Source organism: Zingiber officinale, chromosome 5A, assembly GCF_018446385.1.
Source record: "Zingiber officinale cultivar Zhangliang chromosome 5A, Zo_v1.1, whole genome shotgun sequence".
In the NCBI taxonomy this organism is placed as follows: domain Eukaryota; kingdom Viridiplantae; phylum Streptophyta; class Magnoliopsida; order Zingiberales; family Zingiberaceae; genus Zingiber; species Zingiber officinale.
The window spans coordinates 105,437,967-105,454,765 of record NC_055994.1 but is presented as its reverse complement, the minus strand read 5'-3'; the positions used below and the strand labels follow the sequence as shown (position 1 = coordinate 105,454,765).

At 36.6% G+C, this 16,799-nt stretch overlaps 1 protein-coding gene across 1 annotated transcript; it reads right to left on the bottom strand.

Moving 5' to 3' along the window:
- Positions 1-37: 37 nt before the first annotated feature.
- On the bottom strand, positions 38-872 carry LOC121983101 (protein PAM68, chloroplastic-like). Its single transcript, XM_042536075.1, has one exon. The coding sequence runs from the start codon at positions 787-789 to the stop codon at positions 223-225; it is 567 nt and encodes a 188-aa protein (XP_042392009.1). The 5' UTR covers positions 790-872; the 3' UTR covers positions 38-222.
- Between the last annotated feature and the right edge of the window lie 15,927 nt (positions 873-16,799).

The window sequence follows — 16,799 nt, the reverse complement described above, 5'->3', positions numbered from 1 at the left end:
TGCTTCAAGTTCACAGTACACAATTGAAAACAAAGCGTCGAGAAATACCAAATCAGAGAGTCGATGTAATACGATTGAAAACAGTTCTGATTAAATACCAAAAATGTTGAAGCATATTATCGAGAAATTCCATGAAACAAACGATGGAGCCCATCAGGAAAAGGGAAAGTAGTGGAAGAAGACAAGTAGTAGTAGTAGTAGTACCGCTGGGGCGGTGGCTAGCTATTTCCCTTTAAGGCGGCCGCCGCCGCGTAGCGACTGCCAGAAGACAGGCCAGTTGCGCTGGGCTTCGGTCCAGCCCAGAAAAGAACCCTCCCGGAGCGGATCCCAACTGGCGGAGACGATCCCGTAGCTGATCCCCAAGAGGGACGCCCCGAAGAAGAAGAAGGAGACGAGGACGGGCACCCAGCTGGGAACGTCCAGCTTTGCCACCGCCTTCAGGTAGTAGAAGAAGGGAAAGAAGAGGAGTCCCACGAAGAGCGGGATCCCAATCGACACTCCCATCCGACGCATCATCCGGTTCGTCACCGCCTCCGGAATGATCCCGCCGCCATCGTCCTCGTCTTCGATTTCATCTTCGTCGTCTTCGTCGAATCCTGGCCTCTTATCACTCTTGCGGTTCTTGCCGGATTTCCGCGGCGAGGGGCCGAAGCCTCGAGGGCTCTTGAGCGCCGCCGCGGATCGAGGCGGATGGAGCCGAGAGCGAGGGATCAGTGATGGATCGGAGAAGCGGTAGGGGGGTTGGAGAGGGGCGAGGGCGGTAGGGCGGAGGAAGGAGAGGGCGTTCATTCCGGAGCCGACGAGGTTTATTAGGTGGCTTCTCTGATGGTGGGAACGAGGAGGCTTATCCAGTTACTGATCCAGCTTTTGAGGTGGGATGGCCATGCTCTGCTGTGTTTATATGGCCCCACAATATGAAAAATAAAATGAAATTTGATCTGGACATTACAAAAAAAAAAAAAAAAATTGATGTCGTCAATTTATTAACGGGTGTATTTAAAACTATAAAATTCTCTCTCTATATATATATACTTGACTTTTAAATTTAAATAGTATAGTTGTTTTTATTTTATCTCTATGACCAGGTAGATATTACGTACGATGGACCACTAATAATATTAATTTTAAGATTTATATAATATCAAATGATGTTATTTTTTTTAAAAATAAGTATAAATATTGATTTTTTAAATATAATATTTAAGTAATAGAAGAAGAGTCTTAACAGACGGTAAAATTATTATTTTATAATATAAAGATTATGAGTTTGAATTTTAAAAATAGTCTCTTTAAAAAAATTAAGATTATATACAATGATCATTTTTTTTTTATGACCCTACAAGGCGGAAACTTTTGGACCAGATTACCCTTTTAATATTATAATGGTACTTATTTTTTAAATATAATATTATTGTTTGAATATATACTACAGTGCTTGATAGGTAGATATGTGTTTTGAGAATTTTACCATTCTACATGCCTCTTCTGTTTAAAATATAAAAATAGATAAAATAATAGGTTCAAAATGTATTAAAGAAAAAAGATATTAATTTATGACCATGTAAGCTAATCCATTGGTTTGAATCTATTATTTCGTGTTGGTGTAAGATCACAGAGTTTATTAGTCAATCCATTAGGTTAAGTTGACTAAGTTGGATCCTTTAGAGGGGATGATCGAAAAACCCACTCTAGTTAGGTGTCAAACTTAATGAACGAACTGTTTACTGCCTTAAGCTAGTGAGCCAGATGGACTTGTTGGATGTGTTTCTAAATATGAATTCTAAATCTTACGAACTCAATTAAAAAACATAAAAGTTTTTTATCTAACCAATGGTAACATTTCGAAATTACTAAATTATATAGAATAGTTTATAAATAACCAAATTATGTACCCATTATCCATCGAATCAATTTTTTTAGTCGGTTTTGATTGATTCATGTTTAAAAACTCACTAATCTTAATATATTTTGGTCAAATTGATGTTTGATAACATTTTTACAATCATAAGAATTAGATGGACACATAGAAATAAGTTTTATGTCGTTTCGAGGTCTCTAGGTCCATCAGCCAATTTCGGCTAAAATCGGTTGATGAACCTAGAGTGCTTGAAATGACATAAAATCAGTTCCTATGTGTTCGTCTAATTCTCTTGATTATAAAAATACTATTAAATAATAATTTGACCAGATATATTGAGAGCATTGATTTTTTGAACATGAATGTGTTTGAAAAATTAATTCGTGTTAAAAAAATTACTACTCTAAATGTATTAGATCAAATTGATCTTTGAGGACATAAATATAATCATAAGAACTAGACAAATTCATGAAACCTCGTTTTACGTCATTCCAAACTCTCTAGATTATCAACTGATTTCAATCGAAATCGACTGATGGAACTAGAGACTTCAGAATGATATGAAATCAGTTCCTATGTGTTTCTCTAGTTCTCCTGATTGTAAAAATACTATCAAATAATAATTAAACCCAATATATTGAGAACAATCATTTTTTAAACATGAATGTGCCAAAAAAAACTAATTCATGTTAAAAAAATGACTGCTCTCAATATATTAGGTCAAATTGATATTTGATGGTATAGATATAATCATAAAACTAGACAAACTCATATGACCTAGTTTCACGTCATTCTGAGTACTCTAGGTCAATCAACCGATTTTGGTAAAATTAACCTAAAGAGTTTCAGTCAAAATTAATTGATGGACATAGAGAGCTTAAAATGACGTAAAACCATGTCCTATGTGTTCGTATAGTTCTTGTGATTATATTCATGCCCTTAAACATCAATTTGACTTAACATATTGAGAGTGGTGATTTTTTGAACACAAATTAATTTTTCGAACACATTCATATTTAAAAAATTACTGCTCAATCAAATTGACATTTGATAGTATTTTTATAATAAGGAGAACTAGAAGAATACATAAGAATCGATTTCATGTCATTCCGAGATTTCTAAGTCCATCAGTCGATTTTGGCTAAAACCGTTGGCTGATGAACTTAGAGACCTCGAAATGACATGAAACTAGTTATTATGTATTCGTCTAGTTCTTCTGATTATAAATATATATCAAATATTAATTTGACACAATATATTGGGTGTAATGATTTTTTAAATGTGAATTTGTCAAAACTGGCTAAAAAAATTGATTCAACTAATAAAAACTCGACTCCACTAGGAATACTAGCAAGGGCAAAAATGGAAGTGGGTATATGATTTAGTCATTTATAAACTACTCTACGTGATTTGATAATTTTGAAACCTTACCTGCGTGATTCGATAAAAAGCTAAAAAAAAAATGTACAAGATTTAGAGAAACAAGTGATAGTTGCATATAGATGCTTAAGAGAAACAAGTTGAAGTGAAAAGTTTTTTATTTTTTGTCCTCCCAAATCAAATGGAAGAGACTTAATTCTACAATTAACCTAATAATCTTTATAATCATAATAATATGTTAATTATCTTCATAAAGGGCTTTCCTTTTTATTATTACCCATGAGTTTCAACATTGTTTGTCGCTTCGGATGAGGGGTTGTCGATCGACAAACCTTTGGGAGTCAAAGGCACCACCAAAGTGGTTGGCATCATAACAAGGGTGGTGGATGAATTAGTAAATAAAATATTATTGCTTCATAAATAATCGGATAGGGTTCATATATATCTTGCTTGTTGAATTTTTTTTTATTATCAGGGATGGAGTCTTCTTTAGAATTGGCAATACGCTCAAAGTCACACATTGCAATTATGACATTATGATTTTGATGTTTGCAATAAAACAATGGACTATGTATTAGAAAATAATTATTATGAGTAAATATTTATTTATTTTTTAGTTATTAGGAAATAATTATTATTAAGAAATATTTATTTGTATCCTAATTATTAGATAATAAATTATTAGAAAATACTTATTTATTTTATAGTATTTTATATGTTTTCTTATTTTATGTGTTTTTCAAAATGCTATCATAGCACTAAGCTTAACAGTAATCTTTTTTTTCTTTTCTCCACTATATCCACCAGCTGTCGTCTACAATGGTTGCCGCCAACGACATCATTCGCCGGCTATCTCTCATAAATACTCCTGATTCATCTTCTACCCTTGTGGTTCTCAACATCAATGCTCAAGCACAGTTGAAACTCACCACCTCTAATTACTCTACATAGCGCTTGCAGTTCACGTCTCTTCTATTCGGATATGACTTACTGGGTTTTGTTGATGGCTCACGTCTCTGCCCCCTATGTAGATAACGCCTATAGATGTCATGGTCCCTCAGGCGAATCCTGATCATATTTTCTGGCTCCGTCAAGATCAACTTCTCCTCAACGCTATTATAGGTTCGATGTCTCCTACTCTTATACAGTTTATTTCCTCATCAACTTCATCTACAGATACATGGCAGACACTGGAGAGAACCTACGCTGCTCCCTCACGTGGCAGGATTATGACTCATCATCAAATCTTGCCAACCCTCAGCAGGGTAACAGATCTATCATTGATTATATGTAGGACATCAAAAGAAATATTAACGCTCTTGCGCTTATGAATGTCAAAGTTGATTTTGATGGGCTCTCCATTCGTGTCCTGAATGGTCTTAGTCAAGATTATTGCAATATCTCACATGCTCTACAAGTTTGTGACGTCCCTATTACCTTTGATGAGCTATTCGAGCAGCTCCTCAGCTATGAAGCTCAATTAAAAGTCTCGACCATCTCCATCTTTGACGCCAATGACTGCTCTTGTGGCTCCAGCAGGGAATTCTTGTAATGGTTATTCAAACTATCGTGGTGGTTGCCAGCAGGTTCCGTCGATGTCCCATCAGTCGCGCCTATCTACTCCTGGATTGTTTGCGCATCCTCCTGCACATCCAGTTGTGTCTAGTCTCAATTGTTATCTTGGGTGCTGTCAGATCTGTGATGTTCAAGGTCACTTTGCTTGCTAGTGTGGTCATATGACTGCCTCAATGCTTGTTCTGCTTTCGCCGACTCCTCCGCGTGCTCCACGTCCAACGTATAGTGCATCGTTTGCGCACACTACTGTTTATTTTACACCTCCGTCTGATTCTTGGGAATGGGTGGTCGACTTTGGCGCCTCTCATCATGTCACCACTGATCTCACTACTCTCTCGTTGCATGAGCCTTACTCTGGGAATGATAGCATCGTCATTGGTGATGGTTCTAGACTATTCATTATACGCACTGGTTCTTTCTCTTTCTCCACTTCATCTTTCCCTTTAGTTTTCTCTAATGTTTTATTTGTGTCATCTATGTCAAAAAAATTGATTTCTGTCGCTGCACTTTGTGCTATTAATCCTATTACATTTCTTTTCTTTGATTCCTATTTTCAGGTGTTGGATTGTCGTACGGGAGCGATACTGGTCAGTGAGGTCCATAGAGACGGTGTCTATTACTGGCCAAAATTTGTGTCTCCACTATCATCCCCTTTCGTCTTTTCTATGTCTGTCTCGTCATCTATTTCCTTATGGTATTGTCATTTAGATCATCCATCATTAGATGTTTTGCAACGTTTTTTGTTATCATGGGGTCTTTCGTTTCCTACGCATAATTTGTCTAATTTTTCAAACACTTCATACAATATTAATAAGAGTCATAAATTGTCTTTTCATAAATCTAGTATTTTGTCTCATACTCCTTTGGATATTATATTTTCTGATGTTTGGACATCTCCTATATCATCATTTGATGGACTCAAATATTATGTTATCTTTGTTGTTTATTTTACAAAGTATATATGGCTTTATCCCTTACGCAAAAAATCAGATATATACTCTACCATTATTACATTCAAAACTCTTGTTAGAACTGATTGATAACATATTTACCGATTGCATATCACTTATATGCAACTATCACATTATGCTAACACTGATTGATCTTCGCATAAACATCGGGTTGTTAACACATTAACAAGTATATATCAAATGCACATCACTCAACTTCACCTCTATCCACATTGATCATGGCTTTGACACAACAAATCAACGCTTCAAGTTTAAAATCAATCCGTTAATCATGAGATTGCATCTTTATGATTTGAATATGTTTAATTTCAAGTTGAGCTTGACTTTGGCCAACAACTCAAACAAGAACTTAAACTTTGGTTCTTACCATATTAACGGAAGGTGTAGGTTTTAATATTGAGTAAATGATTTAGGTCTCATCTACATCATGCAAAATTCTATCTACATGACATTACACGCATGGTATAATTAAATGATGACATGACATGTCGCACGCATGGCATAAATTATGACATAATACATCACACGCATGGCATAGCATGACACATCATGCATATGGTAAGATCTAATTATATCACACGCACGACAAAATCTAATCATGTCATAATTAATGCATCCACATGCCATACAATATGGTATGTTCATGGCATAAATTTACATATGTTATAATTCTATTTTAGAAATAAAAAATGTTATAAATATAATCAAATTAGGAAACCAATTTCTAAATTTAATTAATATATCTCATCTAGAATCTTTCTATCAATCAAGAATCTTTAATTATTTTAGAAAAAAAATTTAAATTAATTTCCTAATCATTTAAGAAATAAATAATTAATATTTTTAATTTATTACAGAATAATTCAAATCTATATTTTTTTTGTGATTTTTCAAATCATTCCAAATTTGGTATTTCTTCACAATTTAGGAAACTTTCTAAAAATGAAATATTTTAAGAAATCCAAAAATTCTAAAAAATATTAATTCTATAATTTAATTTATAATATCTCAAATCTGGATTTTTTTATAATTTTTAAAATCTTTCCAAATTTGATATTTCCTAATAATTTAGGAAACTTTCCAAAAATAAAATATTTTAATAAATATGAAAATTCTAGAAAAGGTTAATTCTATAATTTGATTTAGAATATCTCTAATCTGAATTTTTTTAAAAAAAATTAAAATCTTTTTATATTTGGTATTACCTAACAAATTAGGAAATTTTTCAAAAATATAATATTTCTTAAAATTTTAGAAATGATAATTTCTAAATCAACAAAATATTTCTAAATTTAATTTTCTAAAATTATATCAAAAACTTTCCAAAAATAAAATTTTCTAACAATTTAGGAAACTTTCCAAAATTAGAAAAATCTTAATAATTCCATAAAATTCCTAAAATTAATTACAACACAAATTACGAACCGTAAAATAATTTTACAATCATGTCGAAGTACGATCAGACTCTGATACCACTGTTGTGATATGCCCAATGTTGTGTGTAACGACCCCACCCTCCTCCCTACTAGTTTGTAAGGGTAGGATGTTACTGGTCTATTAACTTTTACTTAACTAGTGTTGCTCACATGCAATTATTAGTACTTAATACTCTCAAAAACTCACAACATACAATGAGTAACAGCGGAAAACAAAAATAACTCATCTCTACATTCTACTCAAGCATATGTTCACAACTAAAACATATCAATCTACATATGCATGTGAGAATAATACAACTCAAATAATAAACCAACGTGCATAGCAATTAAAAGAAAGAGTTCTAAACATAAAATATCCAATGAGCAAATCTAACAACAAGAAAGAATAGTTCCAACATTCTGAATACAAAATTCTTAATAAATTTTTAAGCCAAGTCTCAAGGCTTCCATAGTCCAAACATCACACATCCACCCACACCTCCTTGTCGCCTTCCTTCGCTATAGTTTTCCTTTCCTTTATCTGCAGTAAGAGGAAATGCAACTATAAGCAAAAATGCTTAGTAAGCGCTATCTAACTCACAAAACTCGAATATGCATGTGAATAGGAATAAATCTAAAACTGAGTGCTTTAAAAAGAAATACTACTCATGCTCTTCTAATAATTAAAGGAAACAAAATGTACTGAAATGCTAAACATGTAAAGCTGCTCATCTAATAGCAAATAACAGTAAGAAAGTTCTAAACAACATACTAGCATAAAGAAAACTAAACTTGTTGATTTTTAAAACTATGTAAAGCTTATTTCATTTGTTCAAAACTTATACTTTTATACTTCAAAACAATAATCTCTTGGGCCCAGGCTTAGTACCATTGTGCGCTCCCTAATAGAAACTGAGGTAGCGAGCCACCAGTCCTACAAGGGTAAAGATGTAACGACCCAATTTTCCCTATTTTGAGTTTTGAATATCTTTAAAAATATTTAAAAATGCTTTTGAAATATTCTAGAGATTCTTAGGATTTTTTAGAGTATTTTTATGTAATTTTTGGAGTCCGTTTGGTATTTTTACCGAGTGGAGAAAGTTTAAAATAAAAAAAATTTCAAGAGCTAGGGTTCGAACCCAGTCTCTCGGCCCAAGCAGTATTCGACCCAACCAACCGAGCTGAGCTCGTTTTGTTAACTAAGTGTGGGAACAAATATATTTAAGTAATAGATGGAACCGAAGTAACCCAGGTTATTTAAGGAGATTAATTTCCTTCCCGAAACCTAAAACCTAATCTCTCCTTTTCTCCTCTCACCACACGACGCCGTTTTCTCCTCTCGGGCGAAACCGCAGCCAAGGTTAGGGTTTCCTCCTCTCGACGCCGGCGAGGTGTTTTACGGCCGGTCTCCACCCGTGGGTGACCATTCCGGCAAGGGGAGCTCGGGGAACACAAGGAAACGGGAGAAAACGAAGCTCTACCGAAACCCTAGGACACTTCTCTTCGGTTGTAAGTCCAAGAACCCGATGTAAGTGCTTCTCACCTGTGGTAGGAGTAGCTCTCGGGTTTTATTTTGTGTTTTGTTGTAAGATGAACAACAGTAGCCTTTCATCATAGTATGTGGTTTCGGATTTTGACCTTGATCTAGCAAATTGGTTTAGGTTTTTTTTGGTTTAAATCTGTTGATGTTTTTTTAGTGCACGGGCAGAAGTTTTTTGGGGTTTTCCTTGATTACCACAGCATGCTAATTAGATGGATTACCTTACATTTCAAGCATGATTAAGTAGTTAGATTTTTCCTTCAAGTTACAGTATGATTAAGGGTCTGTTAAGATTCAAAATGGGGTAGTTTTTACAACTTGTTGTGGGGAAAACTGTTACTGCCGTGAGCTGATTAAAAGTTGTTCCTTATGACCCTGTATTCTTCTTTTAGTGGCTGTGGAATTCTGTTGAATTCGGTTTGAACATATCCTGTTACATTTCAGTGATATAGTTGTTCTTTTTTAAAATTATTGTGGAGTTTTGTTTGAATATGTACTGGTTAATATTTTTATATCAGTGTCATATAGTTTAGAATCTCTTGTATGCTGAATAAATGAGAGAAGTACAAGTAAAGCAATACTAAGTCACAATCTGATCCTAAATTTCAGAATTTAGAATCAAAGCACACTAAGTGCTTAAATAAATGCCAAGGCATTTTATTAGAAGAAGTATTTAAAGAAGGATATAAAGAAAAGTATTTTACTTTTAAAGGGCATGTACCGAACACAAGGTCCAAGGGATGGGCTCCAAGTTGCCCCTAGACATAAGGTCTAGAAGTGTCTTAATGGTTTTGGGATTAGCTACCTCAATTCTCGTTAAGAAAGGTGCGCAAAGTGGTACAATGCCGGGCCCAAGTAAAGTTGAATATTATTTTAAAGTATAAAAGTATTAATTTGGAAACAAATAGAACAAGTTCCTTTATCTAAGTTGCAAATTCTAGCAAGTTAAATTGTTGTTTCCTTTAGAGATGCATGATGTAGTTTTATTTGCTATTTTTCATGTGGAGCATGTATTCTCTGCTTTCTTTTATGCTTATGCATTCATTATCGAGTTTTGTGAGTAGAAAGCACTTACTAAGCTTTTAGCTTATAGATACTACCTTTCCTCCTACTGCAGATATAGATAAAAATAAAGGAAAAGCTAAAGTGGTATAGAAGAAGGCGACAAGGAGACGTTGATGGTGTGTGTGTGGTGGCTGTTATGGAAGCTTGGGATTCTGGCTGAAATGTTATACCTGCTAGTGGTCTTTTAATTTCTGCAAAAAGGGAATTGTTTTGAAATGCTAAGATGTGTCTTAAATTGCTTCATTTATGTGTTAGAATCAATAAATCGGTAAATTCATATGCTCAGTACTTCTTATCACTGCTGGAATGTTAAATCTGCTGGGATTATTCGGATTGTTAGATGCTCAGTATGTTTTGAGTGCATGCTAGTATTCTGTGAGAGTTTTGTTTTATGAATGGAGTTGCATATGAAGTTCGGTTTTTTTTAAATGCTCAGTAGTCTTATGTGAATGCTACTATTCTATATGAGGTTGCTTTAATGGAAAACTGTCACATGATTAACTTCTGCTGTAGTGAAATTATTCCACATGCAGTGAGTAGTATATATGAATAGCTAGTAAATTCTTATGTTTGCTGGAAATCTCAATCCGCCGTGAAGTAGTGTGGTTGTGCTGTTCGGTTTTGTTTGAAATGAATGAGCAATAGATTTAATTAATTTCCTTTCATTTCTGTTAAAATGTAGAAATGTTATACTGGTTGATACACTCAATTGCATGTTTAATCTTGTATAAAAAGAAATGAACAAGAAAGAAAGATAAAGAAAAAATATATATATATCTAGAAATTTTATGCTGCTATTTAGAGGCATGTTCTGATATGTGATATGTTTCAAAAATTTAAAGTATCTCTAGTGTTAAAGTAAGTAGTACAAGTTAGGTGTAGTTATCAGTATCAGTAGCGGTCACCCTCAGGGTAATACTAAGGAGTGTGGTCGCTACAGTTGGTATCAGAGCAGTTCTCATTCTCCAGCATCACACACACATCAGCATCATCCTTGCCGTCTTCAAGTAAGAAAGTATTTAAGTTCTTTCTTTATTGCTTTCCTTTATTATTATTTGCAGTATAGAGTGATTGCTTATAAGTGCTAAAGTAAGATAAAAGTTTTTGCAGTTTTCTTTGTTCATATACATATGTGTATGATTAGAAAAGATAGAGAAAATATCAAATCTTCTTATTTGTTTAACTAGATGTCGAGAAGAGGACGTCCCCGTACCGCTCGTATTAAGGACCAAGTATAGGAGAAAGAGGTGCCAGGCTCAACGGAGCCCAATCTTTCTGAAGTTGTTGCCCAACTTCAGAAACAAGTAGCTGAGCAGCAGCAAGTAATTGCCAATCTGACGACAAATCAACAACCAGTCCCTCCTACTCCTCAAACAGTAACTGTGGAGACTCCAGTGGTAACTGAGGTTCCACCAGCTGCCCAAGGAGTCGTCACAACACCCCAGAGACAAGAATCCTACCTCATTCAGTGGCTGAAACTGAAACCAGAGAGTTTCTCAGGCACAACTGAGCCCTGGGATGCCCAGGCTTGGTTCAAAACACTGGAGAGCACCATGGAGCTTCTTGACTGGCCAGAAGTCGAGAAAGTCAAGTGTGCCTCCTTCTGCCTGACTGGAGACGCACGCATGTGGTGGGAGAGAGTAAAGAGCAAGAGGGCAATCAATCAGATGAGATGGATTGATTTTGAGACAGAATTCTACGACGAGTTCTTTCGCCAAAAGATCACCAATAAGCACTACGAGGAGTTTATGGAGTTCAGACAGGGTGATCTGACAGTGGAGGAAGCAGTTAAAAGATTCAACAGGCTAGCTCGTCTCTGCCCAGAACTAGTAAGTACAGAGAAGGAGCGAGTCAGATTAATGCTCAGGATGCTGAAGCCTGTGATATCACTTAATGTGAGCAGTGGAACTCATCAGCCCCTGACTGGAGAAGAGTTGGTCAGTAGAGCCTTAGTAGCTGAGCACTATCTGAACAGCATGAAGGCACAAAGAGAGCAGCACAAGCCAATCAAGATGGAGACCAAGACTGGGGGAAATCAGAAACCCCAGTTAAATAATCAGAACTGGAAAGGCAAGGGTACTAAAAGGAAGCAGTGGGATTCAGGAAGTAACCAGAAGGGAGGACCAGAAACCAAACAGACTAAGCTCTTTCCCTGCCCCAAATGTGGGAGAACACATCCAGGAGCCTGCCTCTTGGGTAAGACTGGATGTTATTCTTGTGGTCAAGAAGGACACATGGCCAAACAGTGTCCTAACAAGTTCAAAGCACCCCAGCCACAACCAATACAATATGGAGCCAAGCCTCAACTACATTATATGCCTGTAACTCTGGAAGGACCTCAGATTAGTCAAGGAAGGTTGGAAGCTCCACCAGTTCCAGCCTTTGACAATGCCAGAGTATTCTCCCTTACCAAAGAGGAAGCTGCTAGTGCCTCCACGGTCGTAACAGGTCAAGTAGTTATTTTTCAGCATATAGCTACTGCACTATTTGATACTGGGGCGACCCATTCTTTTGTATCCATACCTTTTGCCAAAGAACTACAGGTACCTACAGAAAACATGAATTTCAAGTTCCTGACAACTCTGCCTTCTGGAGACGTCATGGAATCCAGCCAGTGGCTTCGGTCTGTACCATTCAGGATTTCAGACCGAGAGCTATATGTTAACCTGGTAGTCCTCGCTATGCAGGATTTCGATATCATTTTTTGTATGGATTTCCTCAGCCAGTACAGTGCTTCAGTGGACTGCCGCAGAAGGAAGGTGATCTTTAGCCCAGAAGGTGAACCTTCCTTTGAATTTACAGGAGTACCAAAGAGGAAGACCCAGAAGTTCCTCTCTTCTCTCACAGCTCACCAAATGTTAGCTAAAGGGTGTGTTGGTTTTCTTGCATTCATTGTGAGTACCAAGGAAGAAGAAAGACCTAAGCAGGAGGAAGTTCGGGTAGTCTGTGAGTATCCAGAGGTATTTCCAGAAGAGCTATCTGGACTACCTCCCAACAGAGAAGTGGAGTTTGAGATTGAACTAGTACCTGGTACCGGTCCAATTTCAAAAGCTCCATATCGCATGTCTCCAGCAGAGCTAAAAGAGTTACAAGAGTAACTTCAGGAGCTACTTGACAAGGGCTTCATTCGCCCTAGTCACTCACCATGGGGAGCTCCTGTGTTGTTTGTCAAAAAGAAGGATGGATCTATGCGAATGTGCATAGATTATAGAGCTCTGAATCAAGTGACCATCAAGAACAAGTATCCACTGCCCAGGATCGATGATTTATTTGATCAATTGAAAGGGGCAACAGTGTTCTCCAAGATAGATTTGCGCTCTGGGTACCATCAGTTGAAAGTGAAGGAGAGTGATATACCCAGAACAGCTTTCAGGACCAGATACGGGCACTACGAATTCGTAGTCATGCCTTTTGGTGTGACTAATGCACCTGCAGTCTTCATGGACTTGATGAATAGAGTGTTCAGAGAATACCTTGACAAGTTTGTCATTGTGTTCATCGACGACATTCTAGTCTATTCCAGAACTTCAGAGGAGCATGACACGCACTTGAGAATAGTCTGCAGACCCTTCAACAAAAGCGACTCTATGCTAAATTCTCAAAGTGCGAGTTCGGGTTGAGCAGTGGCGTTTCTAGGTCACATCGTTTCTAAAGAAGGCATTCAAGTGGATCCGGCTAAAGTAGGCGGTCAAGAATTGGAAGAGACCCTGAATGCGAGAGATCGAAGCTTCCTTGGTTTAGGGTATTACAGAAATTCGTGGAAGACTTTTCGAATAGCCTCTCCACTTACAACCCTCACCGGAAGAACAAGAAGTTTGAATGGTCGGACAAATGTGAGCGAGTTTTCAAGAACTCAAGAAGAGACTGACCAGCTCTCTGATTGCTCCAGAGAGTGACAAGAGTTTTGACATCTACAGTGATGCTTCCAAGATAGGCTTAGGAGCTGTACTCATGCAGGAAGGAAAAGTTATAGCTTATTCTTCCAGACAACTCAAAGACTACGAGAAGAACTATCCCACTCATGATCTAGAGCTGGAAGCTGTAGTCTTTGCACTGAAACTCTGGCGACACTACTTGTATGGAGTCCAGTGCAGAATCTTCACAGACCATCAGAGTCTTAAGTACTTCTTCACTCAGAAGGACTTAAACATGAGACAGCGCAGGTGGCTAGAGTTGGTCAAAGATTATGACTGTGAAATCCTCTACCACCCAGGTAAAGCTAATAAAGTGGCAGATGCACTAAGCAGAAAGTCCAGTGCATCATTGATGTCCTTATCATCATTAGCCCTGCCACTACAGAAGGAGTTGTCAGATTTCGGACTTGAAATTATTTATGGGCAACTTTCTGCATTGACCCTAGAGTCAACCCTGCTTGAGGATATACAGAAAAAGCAAAGCGAAGATCCAGATTTTCAAAAGATTAAGCAAGGGATACAAGAGGAAGGAAGTTCAGAATTTCGAGTATCAGACAGTGGACTTCTTTATCAGGGGAATCGCCTTTGTGTTCCAAATGATGAAGAGCTGAGAAAGAAAATTTTAGAAGAAGCCCATAGTACACCATACTCCATGCATCCTGGTTCTACCAAGATGTACCAAGACGTGAAGCAGAAGTTCTGGTGGTCTGGACTCAAAAGAGATGTGGCTAAATATGTCAGTACCTGCCTGACATGTCAGAGGGTCAAAGCATAACACCAGAGACCAGGAGGAGTTCTACAGCCTCTTCCAATACCAGAGTGGAAGTGGGAAGACATATCCATGGACTTCATAACAGGTCTCCCAAGAACTGTTGGTTGCTACTCGGAAAACCTAGAGGTTCCACTGTACAAAAATTTTGTACAAAGGTCTGAACCTTTTCCTAGCTACCATGTGTTCTTTTAAATTAAATTTTGGATCGCCTGCGGAACTTAACATGTTTGATCCAAAACTTAATCTATTTGTTCTTTTAGGTTTTGACTTGGATCTCCTGCGGAACTTAACACGTTAGACCCAAGTCTCCTTAAGTTATTAATTCCATTAAATATTAATTTCCATAAAAGGTTCCCAGTACTGACGTGGCGAGGCACATGGCCTTCTTGGATATGAGAGCAACCACCACCGACTAGACAAAACCTTTAATAGAAAGCTAATATTTAATTTCCTAAAATAACTTTAGGTTAACCAAAGAGAACAATCAAATCACAAGGAAAAGAAAGAAACAAAAGAACACAACTTCGAAAAAACATATTCGAAATTCTAGAACGTAAGCCTCTTGTATTTGGTATTATTTCCATAAATAACTAGCATGATGCGGAAATAGAAATTACTAGTTATACCTTGTAGAAAAACCTCTTGATCTTCTACCGTATTCCTTTTCTAACCTCGGACGTTGTGTGGGCAACGATCAACCGAGATGAGAAACCACCAACCACCTTCTTCTCCTCCAAGCAAGGTTCGGCCACAAAAGAAAAACTTCACCAAGGAGAAAAACCAAAATACTAACCAAGCTCCAAGAGATACTAGCTTTCTCTCCTTCTTCTTCTTCTTCTCCAAGTAGTATCCGGCCACCACAAGAACTCCAAGGAAGGGAGAGAGGTTCGGCCACCACAAGAGGAAGAGAAGGAGATGATGGCCACCACACCAAGGAACAAAAGAGGGAGAGGAATATTAGTTGTTGTATCTTGTGAAGGCTCCCTCACCCTTTCTTTTATATTCCTTGGCCTAGGTAAATTAGGAAATTTAATTACAATAAATTTTCCTTAATTTCCTTGACATGATTTAATTGAGAAAAATAAAATAATATTTCCCCAATTAAACAATGATGGCCGGCCAAATCAATAGGAAGCAAATTGGACAAGTTTCAATCAACAATTAAAACTTTCCTTATTTGTTTCCGGAAATTTTAAAAAATAAAATTTCTCATTAAAATCTCTTCATGGTTAATAAAAGGAAATATCTATAATTTTAATTTAATTAACATGTGAATAATTTTAAAGAGAAAATAAAACATCTCTCCAATCTACAAATAAGGAAAGAGATCTAATCTCTTTCTTTAATCTTTTGTAAATCTTTTACAAGAGAGATATTTTAATTTTAATTCTCTTTTAAATTAAATCTTCCACATAATAATAAACATTAAAATTAAATTTTCTTTTTAATTAATTATGGCCGGCCCTACTAGCTTGGGTTCAAGCTAGGGCCAGCCACCTTATAGGCCGGCCCTAGCTTGGTTCCCAAGCTAGCTTGGCCGACCCCCTTTAGGTGGGTATAGAAGGTGGGTATATGTGGGTATAGTACTCTATAAATAAGAGGCTACGATAGGGACCGAGAGGAGGAATTGGTTTTGGTCTCCCGATAAAATTAAGCATCCCGTGTTCGCCCCGAACACACAACTTAATTTTATCAATAATAATTCATTCCACTAGAGAACTATTATTGAACTACCGCACCAATCCCAAATTACATTTTTGGGCTCCTTCTTATTATGAGTGTGTTAGTCTCCCCGTGTTTAAGATATCGAATGCCCACTAATTAAGTGAGTTACTGACAACTCATTTAATTAATATCTTAGTCCAAGAGTAGTACCACTCAACCTTATCATCATGTCGGACTAGGTCCACCTGCAGGGTTTAACATGACAATCCTTATGAGCTCCTCTTGAGGACATTATCAACCTAGTATCTCTAGGACACAGTTTCCTTCTATAATCAACAACACACACTATAAGTGATACCATTTCCCAACTTATCGGGCTTATTGATTCATCGAACTAAATCTCACCCATTGATAAATTAAAGAAATAAATATCAAATATATGTGCTTGTTATTATATTAGGATTAAGAGCACACACTTCCATAATAACCGAGGTCTTTGTTTCTTTATAAAATCAGTATAAAAGAAACGACCTCAAATGGTCCTACTCAATACACTCTAAGTGTACTAGTGTAATTATACAGTCAAAATAAACTGATACCTAATTACACTACGACCTTCTAATGGCTTGTTCCTTTCCATT

What these genes read in the sequence shown, in the direction of transcription:
- LOC121983101 (XM_042536075.1), bottom strand. Translation starts at nt 789, where the DNA reads ATGAACGCCCTCTCCTTCCTCCGCCCTACCGCCCTCGCCCCTCTCCAA.